Below are 20856 nucleotides of genomic sequence, written 5' to 3'. Positions count from 1 at the left end.
GACAATTGTTAGAGAGTGATGGATGGGTGACTGAATTAGAAATAACACAATGTTGCCAGTCCTAAAGTAGCAACTGTATCGGCCTTTTCTACTGGGGCTGAGTTCCTGTTAAGCTCAGTTCTGCAGCTGTTTGTCAATTATAGCCCAGGGTGTACATAATTAAATATTCCCTTACACTTTGATCCATTTTGTAGACAATATCTCACTCTGAACCTCAAGCTAGCCTTGAACTCTAGATCTTCCCACAGACTTCTCCTCTGAGATTACAGGTTTGCTTCATCGTGCTCAGTTTCCGAATGTTCTTATCTTAAAAAAAAAAAGGTTCTAGAGATTTGAAACTACACACCAATTAGGAGACGCACTTCGTAATTATTTCCTTCAGGGTGGGTAGAGAACACAGAAGCTTTGGGCAATGGCTCTCCACTATGGGAGTGGTAGTGGCATTTTTTTATTGGAGCCCAAGGCTGGAGCGGTAACAATAACTCTATGAACAGCCAAGAAGCCAATACAGTTTGATTATCCGAAGATGCTGTGACCTATCTAGGGCTTTTCCTACCAGACCCTCAGCATTTTGATGGCATTAGACTCTCAGGTCTAGATTATGGAAGACCTGGGAACATTGCAGATACAAATCTTCCTCCACGAGACTCTAGAGCCTGACCTGGATTTGTGGTCAGACAAGAATCTTCATACAGCCTCTTAACAAAGAACAAGCCAAACGGGTCCACATCACCAATGCAGTATTTTGAAATCATGTTCTCCTTTGATTACATAAATTTGATATTATCTAGCTATGAAGGAAAAATGATAATTTGAAAGTATTCAGTAGGTAGACACTCACGGGAGCACATTTTTATGAAATCTCTCCTTTAACTGTATTGTCTTTATTTCCACATTGAGAAAGCAATGATCTTCTCTACACAAAGACAGAACTGAGTGATTGAAGTTGCTGACTAAAGTCTGTCTCTCTCCCGGCCCATGGGTGTTACAATTTCCAGCCAGGATGACAGTAGATACGAACGATTGCATCCTCTGACCTTCTACCAACTACATTCTAAATCTGGGAGGATGCACAGAGACCACGGTACTTGCTCTGAAGAAGGACTGGGACTGGTCCAGCCACGCCCTCTTAAAGGCCTCAGTATCCAATCTGGAGAGAGCCCTTTCACCGTCTATGCTTGTTGACTGCTACACCCGGAGGAATGTTTTAATTTTCTTTTCGTTTAAATATTAGTTTTACCATCTGGGCACGGTCTTATCTTAATCTTTCATAATCTTGGTTTCTTCCCTAAGTTGGCATTACAGAGCATTTTCAAATTGAACCAAGGGCAGCCACTGCATGAAGCACAGAGGAGGCCCAGAACGGCAGTACCAATGGGGTTCATGCAGGACCAGGGGTGGGAGAAACTCAACACAGGTGTTTGTGATGCGGAAACTCCGTGGAGGCGTCACATGTTGTGGCCTGCTGATGCCCTGGTCTTGGCATCAGAATCAAACTGCACCTCAGGGTGGCTCCTGAGAACCATGTTTTCTAACAATGTCCCCTGCCCCCTTTGCATTCCCTCTGGAACTTTGGAGCTTACTAAGGGTGCCTCCCTCTCCCTACCTCACTGATAGATACCATTGTTCGCCTGATTAGAGCTTACCACCAAGTGACGTTTCATTATCACTCCTTCAGTAGGAAAATGTATCCCCACGGACACCGTCTTCTGCTGTTCCCATCTTTAACTGACTTCCCTGCGAGCACAGTGACAAGGCTCAGTGTTCCATGTGCAGCGGTGACAGGGAACGGAGATGGATGGTTGTCACATTTCTTGCCTGTAGGGACTTAACTGCTGAGGAGGTGGGGGTGAGGAGATGTTGAAAGGTCAAAGGAGAGATGTGTCAGGTGGAGTAGTTGTTGGAGTACCGGGTCATTTTATAAAGATAGATGGGGGTAGGAAGAAGGGTGGGGCTCCAGGATGGAGGTCAAGTTCCGGTGAAGGTCATGATCCTGAAGATAAATGGGCGGGAAGCCACAGAAGAGCCTTAAGCACGGATGGAAGGCACTTCACGCCCACCCACCGTCATGCACACTGCGATAAAAAAAGGTCCCCTGCCACCAAGCCTCCCAAAACACTGTAGACTGAGATTTTAAAATGCTTTAAAATAGGTAATTGGCTTTTGATTTTAAAATAGCTCCCCACAGGTCTGCCTTACCTATTTAAATAATGACTTCATTATGCTGAATTTGGTCCTAACAGACAGCCTGGGGCCTAAAACAAAGACTTTTTTCTGAGGTTTATTTTGTTTGTTTGTTTTGTTTTGTTTGTTTTTGTTTTGTTTTGTTTCTACTGGCTTTACTTGTAGTGAGCTTATAAAACATTTATTTGCAGTGCTTCCTGTATGGGATTTTGTTATCGGTATTAGTAAAAAAAAAACATAATTAAATATCTGTAGACGGAATTGTTGGGTAACGCTATGTTCAGTAGCTGATGGAACACAATCTTCCCAACGCCAAGCCTTTGAATAGTTTCCTTTGGTGTTTTTTTAAATAAGTTTTTGTGTTGAGAATTGAACCGCAGGCTTTGTGTGTGGTGAGCGTGAACTCTGGTCCCTGAGCTACACTACCAGTCCCTCCTAATTTTGAAAGCTAATTGTAAAAATGTCCGTCTATTTACACACCAGGTCATCTGATCCCCTGAAACTACAGTAACTGATAGTCGTGAGCTATCACGTGGGTGCTAAGAACTGACCGCAGGACCCCCGAAAGAGCAGTCAGGGTTTTTAGTCACAGAGCCATCTCTCCAGCCTATTATCTTAAATATTAAAAAAAACCCAGATATTAAAAGAAAATAACAACGAACAAAACCCCAAACAACAAACCCCAAGCTCCCCCACCCCCAAAAAAGCAAAGCAAAAACATATGAGTGGTTGAGGTGTGATGAAGTCATAACTAAGTCACACACGACGTTAACCAATCAGCTCTGCAAACGTCAATTCTGCGGAGTTGTGTCTTCCGGTTTCCGGCTGCAACCCTCAGCACACAGCACAGTGCTTGGCACAGCCAAGAGGCTGCAGACTCTAAAAACATGGAGTCAACGTAGCTCAGGCCGTGAGACTGCTCAACAGGTAAAGGAGCTTGGCTGCCAGCCAAGTCTGACAACTTCCCTTCTGTCCCCGCGGACGGACAGACGCACGCGGAAGGAAAGGAGAACTAAAGCCTGTAGCACGTGCACGTGCTTTAAAGCACGAGGCTTGGGCTTGCTCTCCGGAACCGCAATAAAAAGATAAAGGAAGGGAACTCACTACGCGGAAAGACTTCTTTGCCATTCTAGGTGAGAGCGAAGGGCCTCGTGTTCTCTCCTGTACAAAGAAAGATCTCCTGGAGCTAGGATGTAGCCCAGTTGGTCAGCGCGCCTTTCTATCATGCACAAAGCTCTGGATTTGATCCCCAGAACCCCACAGAGCAGGCACAAAATCAGAAGTCTGCAGTCTTAGCCTCTGAGGTGGGGGAAGGAGAACCTAAACGCCAAGGTCATCCTCCGGCCATCTTATATTACATAAAATCAGCTCTAAATAAAGAGAGGGGGGGGCGGGAGGGGGAGGGGCAGGGGAAGGGGAGAGTGGGAGAAAGGGAATGAGGGGGAGAGGGAGAGAAAGGGAGTGAGAGGGAGAGGGGGAGAGGGGGAGGGGAGGAGAGTAAGAACGGGGGGGGGGATGAAGGGAGGGGGAGAAGAGGAGGAAAGAGGTTTCTGGATTTATTACTGAAAGCAACCCACAAATGCAGAGCATAGAGACAAAATTCTTCTCCCTAAGGAGTATTCACTGTGTGGACAGTGGCGACCCTGCCAGCTTGGAGTGGTTAGATGACAGTGACCCGCTACTGCTTAAGTCCCTGTGTCAGTCAGTCATTTCCTGTGAAATTCCTCACAGACCCACTTCTGGGCTCCACTATCTCCTTTCGGTATCATAACCGGTTTGATGGCATTTTCATCCAATGTGGGGGCTGGGGTAGAGATAAGGGGTGGATCATCGGGGAGCGAGAGAGCCAGAGAATCAGGATCCGGTATGGAATCGGACAACTTTGCGCTTGTTTCTTGATCCTGAAGTCTCATAAGGATGAAGCCTGAGGTCAGGGCACCCACCACAGTGATGGGAAAAGGGACACAGGACAGAAGGACAAGCTCCATTCCTCTTACTGTCACAGGGATTATGTAATGCACAGTGTCTTGGCCCAGTTGCTGGACGCACCCCCAGCCCCTGAGAATGCTCACTGATGGGACGTTTCCCCATGTCCGCTGGCTGGCTTGGAGAAGAGGAGCCAGACCAAGGCCTGTAAGCGGTGGGGACACAAGGAAACTGGCACAGTAGTCTGTAGGGGGTGGTGATACTTAATTCCATAAAGGATACCTTATGACTCTAGTTGACCCTGACACCTGACAGGCTTCATGTGTTTGCTGACTTCCAACACACACACACACACACACACACACACACACACACACACACACACACACACACACACGTGTGTTTGCTGACTTCCAACACACACACACACACACACACACACACACACACACACACACACACACACCTCTGCTAAACTTATTTCCAGGTCAGAAAGCCTACCTCCACAATCCTTCTTTTCCCTAGTCCTTTGTCCTTTCTGGTAGAAGAAGATTTCTTTCTGACGTACAGCAAAGGAGAAAGGATATTCCTTCTTTTCCGGCACTAACAGAAACAGTTGAAACTACAGGCTACTCAAATCTAGGACCAGATTCCATCTTGACCTGGGAACAAGGCTCCATTCTCGAGCACACGGAGATAACGAAGTTGAACCTAACATCTGCTATGAACTGTACAGTGAAAACAGTACCAGATGCCACAGGCGGAATATGTCTGTGTGTTCTGAACAGAAATTAGCTGCACTGGCAAGACAGCTCGCAGGTGTAGGTGCGCTGTCCGACAGCACAAGCCGAGTGATATGAGTTCAATCCCCGGAACAGACTCTACAGAGCTGTCTCTGACCTCCATATATGGGCCCCTACAAACATCATAAGCATACACGTAATACAGCTTTTTAAAAAAGAAATGGGTGCTGGAGAGATGGCTCAGCGGTTAAGAGTACCGACTGCTCTTCCAGAGGTCCTGAGTTCAATTCCTAGCAACCACATGGTGGCTCGCAACCATCTGTAATGGGATCCGATGCCCTCTTCTGGTGTGTGTGAAGACAGCAATAGTGTACTCACATACATAAGATAAATAAAATCTTAATAAATAAATAAATAAATAAATAAATAAATAAGAAATGGGTAGAACAGAGTTATCAAGGCACCATAATCAATGTCGCTCACTCCTCTTGGGAATCCTTGTGACCTGAAATCTTTGTGATCTTTGTGGCATCCCTGAAATAAAGTCTCACGGGACATCCTATGTATCTGTCCTCAGTCACCCGACCTGTCCACTCTCTGCCTCTAAGACGAGTTCTGGGATTGCCTTTCTAGTTCAGTTGTTAGGAATGCTGCCTTACCAGAGATCTAAATATGTGTAACTGCTTTGAGTCCACTTTCAGATATGTAGGTAGCTTCCAAAAGCACTCAGAAGTGGGCCACAGACAAGGCTGCCACGCAGAGTCAGGACCACCTCCAAGAACGGCAAACATAGGGCCATCCTTACTTAGAACTGACACCCGCAAGCCACCTGGTGCAGCACTGGAAACCAGTACACTGGGACATTCCCAATGCAGCTCACACAACTTATGGGACCCGGTTTTGAAAAGCAGCCCAGGTTTGAATCAAAGCGGGGGTTTGTTCTATCTTCTGCTTGCAGCCGAGTGGCATACTCTGGCCTCATTTCCAAGTCACCATAAACCATCAAAAAGACTCCCCCCTAGGTGAAAGCACAAGGCTGTAAACAGGAATTGCTAATAAGAAATAAATTACTGAAACCCAAAAGTTGGGGATTCCCTTGCTGCCTTCTCCAGTCGCAAGCACTCCTGAGTGTCTGTCTCCAAGCTGCTACCCGTTCCTCTAGGCAACAAAATCTCGGGGCTAGGTTTGTACAACAGAGATTGAGGCCTGAGTACCAGAGCAAATCAGAGTGCTGCCTTTGTGAACATCCAGAGAGATTTCCAAGGTGCTAGAAAACAGCCCATCCACAACGATGCATGAAATTTGCTGAGCAAATTCCCTCAGTTAGAAATATGGCCTGCTTAACTTTGCACGTTCTAGAATGCCATTTTAAAAATCCATCTCCCAGTATTGAGGGCTTCCACCCTTATCAAGAACTATGACCAGGGTTAATTCCACAGAGGTGCTGAAAACCCAATACACATCTAATAGGGCAGTGTTTCCAGTTCCTGAGATATTCCTCAGGTCGCTGCTTCTCGGATATTTATAAGACCGCAGGGGTAGCACAAAACTGTCGGTAAAAGCATCCGCACCCATCATTTTTAAGAACCTAAAATTTCTTTTCAAGTAATTTAAATGAACCAGTTCTCAGGACTCTGTAGGAACTCTGAGCAATGGGGCAGATAAACACACTGGCACACCCAGTCTGACAGATGCTTTCGAGCCCTGGCACCCATGCAGTGGGAGAGTGACTCCCACAAGCTGTCCGGACCTCCGCACCTCCACACATATGCAATCTAAAAAGAAAGAGTATGTGTGTAATTTAATGAAGAATTATCAATGACTAGCTGGCACTGACCTGGAATCCTATTGAGTGTCACCCAAAAATGTTCATCCGGGCTATAGGTATCTTTAGACCACTCTAAGAGATCAATGGCCCTTTTGTCATTCAGGATAAAGTTGACAAAGTCTCGGGTGAGGGCCACGTAGGCGGTTCCAAAGTAGATGACCAGTTTGTGGGGAGGCGGAGTCTTCAAAGTATTTGTGTTTTGCATAAAATATCCGCCTCTGCCTTTACGTTCCTGGTATACGTATTTAGTCCGGCTAATTACATGCTCAGGAGGGAGCACCCCCGGAGTGAGGTTTTTCCCCTTAAACCCTTTCAGGTACTGAACTATTTCTTTGTTGGTTTTCAGAGGGAAGTCCTGCCCGCAGGTGTTGATGACGTATTTCCAGGGGACTTTGGAAGCCACCAGATCTCTCATGCAGTTCAGGTCAGCCTGGGCCGGAGAAACCACCATAGACCACCCGCCCATCCTAGAGGCCAGGAAGGCATTGGGGAAACAGCTCAGTAAATGCCTCACCGCTTCTTTGAAGGTCTCTGTCGCCTTACTGTCCACGTGCACACAGTAGACGTTCTGGGGCATGTAAATGGCCCTGAAGAGCCTCTCAAAGGTGTCGAAGTCTTTGTAGATCACCATGACGTAGGCCAAGGGAAAGTCAGCTTCTTCTTCGGACAAGGGACTGGTAATATAGTGGCTCTGGATCTGGTACTGAGAGCAGGAGAGTTTTTCTAAAGGATGTGGTGATGTGATCCCCGGCACGAAGACCGAATGATTTTGCAAGCCGTAATCACAGGCGATGACAGACGTCCTTTCGCTGGAGCTATTGAACCGCTGGTAGAGGTTGGGCAGGCTTAGCTGGCTGTGATAAAAAACCACAAAAATCACCACGCTGAGCGCAGTGAAAGCGAAACATTTCATACATAGGTTCATTATTTCCAGTCCCAGGTGGGAAGAATTATCACCGGAGACCGAGAAGTGACCACAGTTCTGAAAGCCCAGGAGCGAGAGGCGGACCTGGCTCCTCCAGATTCGACGGCTTCTCCCGAACAGATGCGGGCTCGCGCTCCCCAGTTCTCAAGTCGTGGGTCCCCGGTGCTGCCGAGTCTGGTCCATCCTCCGGGAACCGCTGGAATCGGACGGCTTTCCCACCGCACGTTCGCAACTGAAGCTTGAAGCCCCTAGGAACCGAATCCCTCCGGGCAGGAGCTCAGCCCCGCCCAGCTAAGGGAAACCTTCGTTTGCATACGAAAAGCTAGAGGTGCCGCCAGCAGGCTGCGTTCCGGAGCGGAGTGACAGGACCTGGAACCGACTGTCTCAGGCATCAGCCCCACCCACCTCCCCTCGGTCCAGCTAAGCCGCTCTTTTCTCTCGCGTACACCCCTCGTCCCTTACAGGAGGTGGCTCTGTGTTCTGGCCGGGCTTTGAGGACAGTATTGGGCGACAGCTCCTCGGTGTTTCTCTCCTTTCTCGTTTATTTATTTTCATTTCACTCTTATCTCCGCCCCTGGGCAGAGACATAGATACGGGAAAAGAGTATTGCAACACGTCTAAATAGATAATCGGCAGAGAGGACAGAGAAACCTCTGCGGTGGGGTGTGTCGGATTAAATCATTCCGCTGGGTTGTGTCTACTCAGACTATGAGAAGAGGGGGCAAAGAATCAGGCTGGGGGACACCCGGCGAAGGTGATTTCTCACACTAAAGGGTCCGAGTTGAGGACAGTTAAGGGGGTAAACACGTCTTTGTTTGCACGCTATGTCGAAATGTGATAGCCACTGGTTTCCGTTTCACACAGAGCTTCAGATGTCTAGAACTGTCAACACAGTATTATTTGCAATATTTGAGCACCTAGCTACTGAGTCTCCTTTAATATCAGAATGCCATCAGATTTGTGGTCATTTTTATAAAACTCTAGAGATTCTCTAGTCCCTTTCCCACACACCCAACTCTCCCACTTCCGGGACTCTGAAGAAAGAACAAATGTTTCTGGGCAGTTGTAAAATTCCTGGAAGTATCAGTCATTGTGACTCACGGAGAGAAGGAAGAGGGGGTCTGGTTACAGGGCTTGGAATTATTTTCTTAGTTTACCTGTGCACCGGTGTGGCCAGACAGCTCACAGAATGTAGAGGGTTTGGGGGGGAAACAAGGCTGGTCCTATGGGTAGGTTTCTAGGCAGAAAGCATCTGGGAGACTTCAGCATCTGCTCCAGTCAGGAAAACGCTGGACGCCTAACCAGCAGCCACGGAGTCTCCTCTCTCCCTGCCCCATTTCATTTTGCCCTCTTTGCCATTCATGGTACTGACACAGTGAGCCATCAAGATTGATTTGGAAGAGTCAAGGTAGATTTGGAATGCTGCCAAACAGGAACCTCTGAGATCACCAGACATACTTTCTGTGATTGACAGGTGAGGAGACACAGGATGGTCTCCCTATGGCCATTCAACAGTCCGCCGTGGCCGCATCCAGATGCGGAAACCGGTCTTCTCTCTAATTCCTAAGCTCGAACAGACCAGGGAGAAATTCTCTGCCTCTGAAAACAACAGGCCCTCCCTCTCAGAGAGGGCGGATGAAAATGCCAAGCTGCAGCTCTCATTTCACAAGGTTGTCCTGGCAATTAAATGAGATCCCTCCTGCTCACACCTTGGAAGGAAGCTGGCCTCTCACTGGCTGAGTGTGAATTCAGAAAGTGTTGCCTGCCTTACTCTTTCTCCTCTTTTGAAAAATAGCCGGTATTTCTGATCCTGCTAATGAACGGATACTTTGATTTCTGGTCTTTTTATTTTCCAGTCAGGGCTTCTCTGTGTAGCCTCAGCTGCCCCGGAACTCACTCTGTGAACCAGGCTGGCTTTGAACTCAGAGATCCACCTGCCACTGCCTCCCTAGTGCTGGGTTAAGGACTTGTTAGGAGTTTAAGGAACTGAATAAGACTTTCTGTCTTGTAGAAGGTAGCTGATCTGGATATGAAGAGAAATCTGTAGTAACTATAATGTGATAAATCCAATCTGGGGCTAAAAGTCTTCTTCACCATTGCCCGGCTTGATTTCTGTTAATAGTGTAAAGAAAACATTTACCTTAAGGCTTTAAATTGGACCAATTAATCCCCAGAACTCACACCTTACTCTGCAGGGTGAGGCAGTACAAACCTGTAACTACCGCCCTTATGAGGCTGAGACAGGAAGATTGTAAATTCCAAGTTCTAGGCTAACCCAGGCTACAAATGAGATCCTATCTCAGAAAACCCATCAAGCCAGGTACGATGTCGAAATCTTTCATGTTAGAACTCCAGAGGCAGAGGCAGGCAGATCCCTGTGAGTTGAGACCAGCCTGGTTAACATAGAAAGTTCAAGGAGAGTTGGGATTACATAGAGAAAGCTTGTCTCAAGCAAGCAAGCAAGAACACACACACACACACACACACACACACACACACACAGACACACACTCATACACACACATAAACACACATATACACACACATATACACACACCACACACATATATACACATACACAGAGCACACAGACACACACACACACAGACACACACACACACACACACACACACACACACACAGCTCTATAAGGGAACTATCTGAATAGACCATTCTGACGGCTACATTCCTTCAAGTAAAATATAACCTTGGCAAAGGCCGTGGCAAAGGGAAAGTTAGAGGTTCCAATTTTGTTCCTTACCTTTGTCCCAATCTGATCTTACAGAGGGAGTGCTGGTGGGTGCCAAAAGAAAGTGAATTCAAGAATTCGGGGTGGAGGTAGAGGTAGAAGCCGGGGTGTTGCCACATGATTTATGGTTTAAAGCCATGGTATACTCCCCATCCCTGAGCGCCAAACCAAAACCATGCCTCAGCAGCTAGTGCAGTTTGCCCTGGCTCGTCTCTGGCGACTGAGAGGAGTCCGTGTTCTTTTTATTGGCTGGCCTAAGCAGTAGGTTTGTTTTGCCTGGTCTCCATTGTAACCAGGCAGGCATTTTTTTTTTTCTTCTAGCAAATGATTGGGAGAGTGGGGCTATTAACTTCCAACAGGAACGTTATTTCTGCTCTGTTCACTCTGGTTGAAGAGAAGTACTAAAAAGTGTCCTCAAGTGAACATTTTGTATCCTGCCTCTCTGTGGCTCAGGATAACCTTTATGGTCGCAAAGACACAGAAGAAGGCTGACATGGTTGGGCTCTACAACAAAGAACCCAGTAATCAGAGGCTGAGGTGGGACCAAAAAAACTTCTCATTAATCTCATGGGGGCTTTACTTCAGTTAAGGAAGGCAGAACAGGATTGGGACTCTGGGTGTGACCCTTGGCTATAGAACCAAGGTACTGTTCATTTATTAACTGACATAATATTTGCGTATGCATGCTTGGTATTGTCATTCAGTACATTTCCATGTTACATCAGAGCATTTTACATTGCCATCATTTCTCTGTTAGGAGCCCCCTCTCTCCTTGCTGGTTCCTTTGATGGGCAGAGGAAATTGTTTTTGATCATGGCTGACCTACTGTACACACAGCATACTGTATCACAAGCACACTTCCCAGCCAGACTCTACCGAAGCCTAGGTTGAATCCTGCATGACCTTGTTCAAGGTCACTCTGTGCTGTTCTGTATGGAAGCCTTTGGTCACATCTGTCCAGCAACTTCTAAATCTTACACCGAAAAGGTCAGAAAGTAAGCAGAAAATTATCCGGGGGGGGGGGGAGCAGTAATCAGGAATTGTGGGTAGACCTGTGCTCTCCCCTGCACGGGGGTGTGAGAAAGCACAGTGCTTAGTGGAGGCAGGAGGGCAAGGGGGTGAGCTGGCAGGTGGGACTACCACCCTTGGAAGGTATGTTGGCATGGGAGGAGGAGGGAAGCGGAATTCACCACCTCCTCCACAAAGCAGCTTACTCGCCACGCTAGCGTCTAACGCCACACTGAACCAAGGGCCTTGTGTTGGAGCCGCTCACGAGCTTTCAACATTTTATCAGATGATTAATAGGTTTTGGGGGTTGGGGATTTAGCTCAGTGGTAGAGCTCTTGCCTAGCAAGCACAAGGCCCTGGGTTCGGTCCCCAGCTCCGAAAAAAAGAAAAAAGAAAAAAAAAATAGGTTTTAAAATCGCAGTACATACGCATGCTCAATGGAGAAGTGTTCCTTATTAGTTCTCGCACACCATCCCAACAAGCATTCTCACAGCCCAGCAGGGATGTGAGACTGGCTGAGAGGTGCCTGCCGTGAGTGAGCAACAGGCCCAAGAGTGAAACAGGTTCAACTTCAAATTCACCTGAGCTCATCTGGATTCCAAAATGCCACCATGGCACCGCTCAGAGTTGTCATTTTATTTAAGCCCTGTTTACGTAAGCCAACATCGGTTTTGAATCCACTTATGTAACTCAGGCTGTCTTTAAACTCAGCCATCTTCCTGACTCAGCCTCCAGTAGCCTGAGATTACACTTGTGTCTGGTTTCCAGGTCTCCTTCCAGTGCCCATCTTGCTATTCTGTAAGGCCAACCGACACCTCACGTCTTTACAAAGACAGGTAAATTACTAACTGTGAATGGACGTAGCAGAAGCCAGGAAGCTCAATGCCAGCAGGTCTGGGTCAACTCGAGATGTTCCTCTGAAAAGGGTCAGAGTACAAAGGCTAACACGGAAATATGAACAAACACAGTATTCTGCACATTTTGTTTGAAAAAGCAGTTCTCTTTTTTCCCCGAGAAAACAACAGCAACTACTCCTGGGACCTACTCTTGAAAAGTCACAGAGGCTTCAGCCCAGCCTCAGGGGACCATGGTAGCTTCCTTAGACAGTGGTGGCAGCCTGGGGACAGGTCACAGGGATCATGAAGGCGAGGGTGAAGACAAGGACTGGATTTCCATCACCAAGATGGAATGCTTAGTCCCAAGGATATAAAGAACAAGTCCCTGGAGGGGACCAGTTTTGCTCGCTGCCCATCAGGAAGTCTTAACGCTATTGGCTTTTTCCGGTGGGCACCCCTCAAGGGTGAGGTTCGAAGATGAGACTGGAGTGGAAGCAAACTCGTACTGGCCATGAGACTAGGCCAAAACTTTGTCACCATTGGAAACTAAAGTGGTCATGGTGGCCTGGATATTAAACACTCTACCATGGTCAAGATCTCCACTGATCCTGTGCAGACAGGCTGCTGAGATGACAAGGTCATTAAGTCCCATTCCATCCTATGACAGGTGACAGACCTCTGCCGTGCTTCTCCTCCCTTCTGTGTCCGAGAAGCTGATGCTCGTTTTAATAACCGATCCACGTCGGCAGGGCTGCACTGACACCTGGGTGGCTTCACCAAGGACAGTTTTGAGGCTATCTTCAAGACATGTAGCCAACTGACCCGTGACCTCTGGAAAGACCATCCCTATCAGGAATTCATTGACCATCTTCTGAAAGCCCATCAGAGTCCCTGTGCACAGGGCCTAGGATCCACACACATTTTTTTGTTGATGCTGCTGCTGTTATGTTTCCAAGACAGAGTCTCCTGTGTCCCAGGTCGGCCTTGAACTCACTATGCAGCCAAGGATGCGTATCTATTTCTGATCCTTTTATCTATATTTTCTGAGGGCCTGGACAAATACTCTATCAACTGAGTTATATTCCCCGGACCTCTCTAGAGTCTTACACAAGAAAAATCAAGTGAGTTAAGCTTGGTTTTTAACCACCAACACCAACGCCAACAAAACCCCACAGTTTTGAAATTTATCTAATAATTTTTTTTTGTGTGTGTAGTGCTGAGCAGTGAACTCCAGAACGTTAGGGAAATGCTCTACCACTGAGCCCCTCCTCAGCCCTGCTGTAAATTTTAACTAATCAATCTGTACTTAAGAGATTAAGGCTTGTATTACCTAGGAAACTCACAATTGTGATCAAACATTTTCTTCAAAAATTCCAGGCAAATACACTCATCGTACCGTATCAGTTGGCAATGTCCTTTCTAAAAGGGCCAGGGAGTAAATATTTTAAGCTTGTGAGTAATTCATTCATTCATTTGTTCATTCATTCATTCATCCATCTATCTAGTCATTCTCTTTGTGTCACTCTGCACAGATGCTGTTCTACATGGATGCTATAGCGCAGATGTGACTAAGTCACACTGTGACCATTTTGCAGCAAAGCTGGAGGGTGGGTACATCGAAATCCCAAAGTAATGTAACTCTTCATTCCATGAAGCAGTCTGTTCTTTTGATGCTGTTCTCAACTGGTTGAAAAGCAAACCAGAGGCCTAGAGAGATGGCTCAGTGGTTAAGAGCACTGTCTGCTCTTTCAAAGGTTCTGAGTTCAGTTCCCAGCAACCACATGGTGGCTCACAATCATCTGTAGTGGGATCCGATGCCCTTCTCTGGTGTGTCTGAAGACAGCTACAGTGTACTCTTATACATTAAATAAATAAATAATTCTTTTTAAAAGGAAGGGAGGGAGGGAGAGAGAAAGAGAGAGAGAGAGAGAGAGAGAGAGAGAGAGAGAGAGAGAGAGAGAGAGAACCAAAAGAAAATCAAACCAGGACTGGAGATGGCTCAGTGGTTAAGAGCCCAGGCTGTTCGTGTAGAAGATCTAAGTTCTATTCCCAGCATCCATGTGACAGCTCACAACTATATGTAACCGCAATCCTAGGGACTCTAATGCCCTCTTCTGGCCACCACGAGCAGCAGTCACATACGTGGTATATAGACACACATGTAATCAAAACACTCATATACATAACATTTTTAAAAAATTATAATCTCTCATAGAAAAAACCTGAGGCCAGGCAATGGTAGATCATGCCTTTAGTCCCAACACTCAGGAGGCAGAAATGGGTGGATCTCTGAGTTCAAGGATGACTTGGACAGTCAGGGCTACACAGTGAAACCTAGTCTTGAAAAAACAAACAGAAAAACAACAAAAGAAGGAATCAGAAACAGAAGAGAAAACAGTAGACTATGCAGACCCAGGTCAGATAGGCCACAGGGTTTCTCAGGCTGATCGCTGCCCTCGGTTTTTTATTTTACTCTCCTAGGCTACATATCGCCACTTAAGTGATGTTGACATCCACTGTAACATCTGTATCGTTCCCTGGGAGGAAGGTGCTTAGTGCTGGAAACCTTGTATATATAACCACAGGGAAGCCTATGTGACAGCACACAGAGCTGGATGGAGGAAGAGTTTTCACAAGTAACTGACGATTTTAACCTCAAGTTCCTCTTCTGTAGGATGCAGATAGCAGAGGCTTCGGTGTGCACAGTGGGGATTAAATGGGCTAGTGTACACAAAAGCACTTGGAGACCACACCCTGGTCTCTAAGGGGAGTGACCGACAAAGACTCAAGAGTGGACCCATTTGTTTGGCTACCCCTGGATGTGTGAGCGCAGAATCCGATGTTGCCATTATGTGTGATACCCTTGTATGCCTTGGTTTCCTTCTAATTCTTTTATAAAATGGAGATATCAAAAACACAGTTGGGTGGGCTTGGAGAGATGGCTCTGTTCTTAAAAGCACTTACTGCTCTCCCAAGGGACCCAGATTCTATTCCCAGAGTCCACGGGGCAACCCATGTCTACTTGTAACTCCAGAACCAAGGGCTCCAATGGCCTCTTCTGGTACCATGTATGTGGTACAGAGGCACATATGTAAGCAAAACACACATGCATATGCATCAAAAAACACCATTAGTCTTATAAGCCTATTGCAAGATTGAAATAGGCTAGCACAGCACAATGTAGAGACACAATTGTGCACTCTGGGAACATTTGCTGCCCTCAATGTGCCTCAGTTTCTCTATTATTAAATTTCATTGTTGGGGTGCGTGTGTGTGTAATATTTTTGGAGACACGATCCCATGTAGCCTAGTCTGCACTTGACTTACTATGTGTTGAGGTTGGCCTTGAACTCATGATTCTCTCTCTCTCTCTCTTTTTTTTTTTGGCTCCTCCTCCCACCAATTGCAAGTGGTGTGTGACTCCATGCTCAGCTAAAACTTCTAATTAAAAAGGCAACGTCTAGGAGAATAATGGCATCTGTCTAAAAAGCCACCCGGGGCCTTCTCCCTCTATAATCCTGCCTGCCTAGCTTGCTCTTTCAGAAACACTTTTTTTGCTTCTTTACCCAGTCCTACTGGGCAGCAGTGTTTGCAGGTTTTGCCAGTTATAAGTTTACCGAAGAAAAAACAAACCCAGCAGAGAACAGGAAAGCTCAACCCTACATTTTATGTGTCTATTTAGTTCCATTTCAAAGAACAGCATAAGTAACTATTTGTCCTTTGAAACAACCTTTATCTGATCTCTGATGTCTCCTTTGGGAGGAAACAACAACAAAAAGTTGCAAATTCATGAGACAAAGTCTCCCCAGCTCTAGGTCTAAATCTGCACGTGCTTGGGGGGGTCTCTTCTCACCTCAGCTACTTCCAACTGGCCCCCAGACCCTCAGCGGGGTTTCAGTTAATTAGGTTTGTTTGTTTGTTTTACAGTGCTGGGACTGGGCTGGGAACCGAATCTCTGTCTCCCAGAAGCTAAGCATGAAGTCTCCACCAAGCTCCAACCGTCTTGGAGACGAGACATTTTACAACGTAGCGTCTGCCAGAAGCCTGTATCTCCAGGATCCCATTGTCCCGGCATTTCCAAATAAACGAAACACAAGACAGGTGTTTGCTTTTGCTCCGACTTGTAACTTTAATAACCCTATGAAATTTCTGACTTGGTTTTTAGTTTACTCAATCTGCTTTTTTCTGAACGGAGCCTGTCATTTGCTTGAGTTCAGACAGTTTATTAGGACAGAGTTCGTGCGCAAATCATCAAATTCAGGTATTTCTTGCTCCCTTGGAAAATGATAGTGGACACAAAATCTGCCTGCAAGATACGTCCTCCCTGTTCAGGAACAGCCTCGGATTCTCCACCGATTGAACTGGCTTTCCTTTTAAGGTACTCAGGGAACAGATATTTAAAATTTTTTGTTGCAATGTATTTCTTTTTCCTTCTTTTCTTTCTTTCTTTTCTTCCTTCCTTCCTTCCTTCCTTCCTTCCTTTCTTTCTTTCTTTCTTTCTTTCTTTCTTTCTTTCTTTCTTTCTTTCTTCCTTCCCTTCCTTCCTTCCTTCCTTCCTTCCTTCCTTCCTTCCTTCCTTCCTCCTCCTCCTTCTTCTCCTTCTCTCCTTCTCTCCTTCTCTTTCTCCTTCTTCTTAAATATAAGCATTTACTCCAGATTCAAAGTTGCTATACTTGAAGTCTCTAATGTTTAAAATGAACTTAACTAGTTAGGAATCTTATTTTGCCTAAGACAGCGAAACCCTGTATGCAGCCCCATTTGCTTATTCCGTCTGAATTTGTTCTTCAAGTGTCTGGAAGTTTGCCTGTCTTTACTGACCAGAGTTGCTGAGCTGCAGGAGAAAACCTTTTTGACCAGCCAGTGGGGCACCGAGCAGTTATCACAAGAGGCATCACTGAAGAGAACCGAGGTATCTGAGGTGCTGAGTCTGGCCTGAAACTACGTAGCTGAGAATGACCTTGAAGTTCTGATCCTCTGGTCTCTACCTGCTGAGGGATAGGATTACGTGTGTCTGCCATCATAACAGTACGTACAGCACTGGAGATCAAACCCAGGGAGTCGTCCAGGCTAGCAACTGAACTACGTCTTCATTCTAATTCTTGATATTCTTGATTTTGACATGCCTTGGAAGGAGATGGGTGAGTGGGAATGGGTCAAAGAGTCTCAGGGTAACCAGGTACCTGTTTGTCCTGGACTGAAGGAGTCCCCAGATCAGGTGGTGTTCAGTGCTAAAACCTGATAAGTGCTAGGCAAACCGGGAAGAACTGGTCACTCTGGGTACCATCGGTCCCATCCGCTCTCAGTGGAGAGTCACTACTGAAGGGTATTACTGATTATTAAATAGCTAGTAATTGATCCACATGAAAGGGGAAGAAAGCCTCAAGCTGTTGGCAGGGCTGCCCAAAGAACCGAACAGGGACTGAGTCTGCAGCGCACAGCAAAGTCTATGTGCCCCTTCTTCACATTTCTCCAAACCAGTGAGGTGTGGGGCAGAGTGATTAACATTCCCAGGAGAGGTTCTCAGTGAACCAAGGAGAGTGTGCCTAAACCAAGCTAACTAACTGCGAATTCCTTCCCTCGTGGACATGATGTTTTAGTCACAAATGATGGGAAAGCTAAAAAGATGACAATTCTCATAAATGATACCATACCCATACCTCCTCTTGTCCCAGTACATGGGAATTAGAGATCTTGTTATGTCGTGTGGCATTAATTTAAAAGGGGTGTGTGTGAATGGGAATGTTTATTCTAAGATAGTCAGGAAGTGGTAAGAGGCTCAAAAAAAAAAATCAGTTTATAGGACAGGCCATTCAGGGTTGGGGATTCAGCTCAGTGGTAGAGCGCTTGCCTAGCAAGCGGAAGGCCCTGGGTTCGGTCCCCAGCTCCGAAAAAAAGAAAAAAAAGAAAAAGAAAAAAAGAAAAAAAAGGACAGGCCATTCATTTTGTCTCTCTGGTTCATGACTTGCGAATCTGTTCCTTAGGTTTGGAATGAAATGCATTCTGTGGCTCCCTTTGGCTTGAAATCCATCATTAATCCCGCTTCCAGCCCACAGAAGAGTCTGCTTTTACAGGGACGTCGTAAGGGGAAGCTTGGTTTAGATCGAGGGGTTGCCAGCGGAAGTCCAAAAACAGTTGTCAGATAATAGAATAGAGATAAACCAAAAAGGCTGTGAAGTGGTGTGTAGAGCAGTGAGCTCAGGCACTAACTGCTTGGGAGAACAAAAGCCAAACAGAGAGAGCAGTGAGCCCTTTCCTGGCCCTGCAGTCTGGGGAAGGCAGCTGCTATGTGGGAAACCAGAGAAAAGCTGGAGGTGGAGGTCTTCCCTCTGCAGAACCCTAAGACGGAGACAGTTCTCAGGCCTGGGTGGAGTACAGCTCCGTGAAGGAGGAGTTAGGCAAAGACTGGCATTCAGAAAGATAGCTATAGAGGAGGTCAAACAGGAAGTGTCCAGAGAAGAGATAGGCTGGCTTTTGCCCAAAGCTAAAACCAAGTCAATCTGAGCCTCCAGCTCTCTTGAGAAAGAACCACGTTGTTTCTTCCCGTATCTCCACAGTTAAATTTTGATCTTCTCCAATCTAGCTGAAGAGAAAGACCACTCGGAATGGAGATTGTGGAAGAGCAGGGTTCAGGGTTCAAACTCCACCCTACTCTTTTCTAGGATCATGGCACTGAAGGGACACGCAACGTAAACACGTCTGGAAACAACTCATGGCTTTGCCCAGAAGCAGCTTAAGAAAAGAATCACACGCCTTGTGTACAGTGAGAGACCTCTGGCTAGGTGGGTCGTGGAGAATCACATTAAGGGTGGCTTGTATGGCTAAGGACCTGGTTCAGCAGGTAAAGCCTGACGCCGTGAATCTGATCTCAGTTCCATCCGTCCCTGGAACCCACGCATAAAGCTTGCAGTCGTGGGCTGCTGTAATCCCGGTGCTGCTTGGGGGGGGGGGGACACACTCGGGAATCAGCCAGAAAGAAGCCTTTGGACCAGCGTAGGGAGCAGAGAAGCCCCTCCGTGGGTGGAGAACTCCGAGACCCACTGTCCTATGGTAAATTGGACCGGGGAGGCTCAAGGGGAGTAATAAAGCTTTCCTTGGGAGTCTGGGGAACCATAGATCAGAGATATGCAAAGACTGACAGAAGCAGCTTCCTCCTCTAGGATGTTTATAGATGGGGAGTGCTTCCCGACAAAGGCCACCGCCGCCACAGCCACCCCGGTACTTAAGGAACCTGCTGAAGTTCCCCACAGCAGGGGTTAGAAAACCACAACGGATCACACTTTATGCACAGGTCCTTTCTTTTTTGCCTCACTGGCCCCAGCCGGGGTTCCAGGGCCCGAGAAGCATGGCGGGCAGCAGGCACGGTCTCAAGTATGCAGCACAGGAGAAAATTTGAGACTCTGCCTGAGTGAGGTGGAAGGTGAGGAGTGCTTCCCAGTTTTCCTCTGACCTACACACACACAAGCTCTTTCAATTCTTGTTCAAGGGAGGCATGATGATGATGATGACGTATATTTGACTTAGAGCGCCGGAGTTCCAGTGAGTATGCACCACCGTGCCCACCTTGAAACCACAGTAATGCATACTCCCGGATCGCCAAGCTCAACCTGGCCAATGGGGGTGGGGGGATAAAGCAACGAATGCAAATTTGCTTCAATTACTTACAGCTTTCTAAGGTTAAAAACTTGTCTGCTGTATGACTCTGGATTAAAGGCAAGGGTTGCTTTGTTTTATAAAAATAAGGAAAGAAGTTTGGTGGAGGTGTAGTCGGGTGTGGGGAAGTGGGGTGCCTCTGCGGGCCCACACTGAGGCATCCCTTCCCCCTGAGGGACCAGCCATAGGACAGTATAGTATAAAATAGTTTATTAAGGCTCGGGGGTGGGGGGACTGGGGGTTAAGAGGATAGTAGCGGAAGAGAAAGGCAGAGTAAGAGAATAGAGGTCAAAGGAAGTGTGTGTGGGGGGGAGCAGGAGAGAGCAGAGACAGAGCAAGAAGGCAAAAGAGATCAAGAGGAGGAGGAGCCAAGCAGCCCTTTTATAGTCAGTTGGCACACCTGGCTGTTGCCAGGTAACTGTGGGGCGGAGCCTAGATAAAATGCTAACAGGGGTGTACCAAAATTCTAAGTTCTACCAAAAGTTCCTTTTCCCCCCACATTCCGGAACCAGGTTCCTTGGAGTTCCCCATCCCCCACCCCGCCTTCAAGAACTCATCGCCAACACCCTAACCCCACCCCCAACAGCAATGCAACGCATTTCCACTGTTGCTGTATTTCCCCTTCACCGCATAAAGCCCGCCATCACAGCCTGGCCTGTCGCTGCCTTCATCCACACTTATAGCCATTTTTGCATGCCCCACCCACCAATAAATATCTTGCATTATGTCTGTTTTGTGGTGTGTTTTTCTTTTTAAACGGCAGTTTGGGCCTCCTAAAAATACTTTGTTGACACAAAACCCTGTCATTAGTGTCTTTGGCCCAACTTCCGGCTCACCAATTGCTCGGTCATCCATACATTACTGGCAATCAGTCGGTGTAAACACACCGGAGTCCAAGGAAAGTCCGTTGGCGTCTAGAGCCCTCTATGGTACTCTTGGAGGCGGAGGTAACCCCACCCACAGTCTTTAAGGCCTTGGTTGGCCCTCTCCACCAGCCCCACCCCTGA

The 20856-nt window shown here is 46.9% G+C and overlaps 1 protein-coding gene across 1 annotated transcript in view; it reads right to left on the bottom strand.

Moving 5' to 3' along the window:
* LOC116883343 (N-acetyllactosaminide beta-1,6-N-acetylglucosaminyl-transferase-like) overlaps positions 1-8087 on the bottom strand; it is a 41008-nt gene extending 32921 nt beyond the window's left edge. The window contains exon 1 of the mRNA XM_032884419.1: positions 6691-8087. Within this exon, the coding sequence (XP_032740310.1) occupies positions 6691-7606 (916 nt within the window). The 5' untranslated portion in view covers positions 7607-8087. The remainder of the gene's footprint in view (positions 1-6690) is intronic.
* Positions 8088-20856: the final 12769 nt, after the last annotated feature.

The sequence above is a fragment of the Rattus rattus genome, chromosome 14 (assembly GCF_011064425.1).
Source record: "Rattus rattus isolate New Zealand chromosome 14, Rrattus_CSIRO_v1, whole genome shotgun sequence".
Classification (NCBI taxonomy): domain Eukaryota; kingdom Metazoa; phylum Chordata; class Mammalia; order Rodentia; family Muridae; genus Rattus; species Rattus rattus.
Note: the sequence above shows the minus strand (reverse complement) of the source record. Positions and strands in the feature narration are given on the sequence as shown.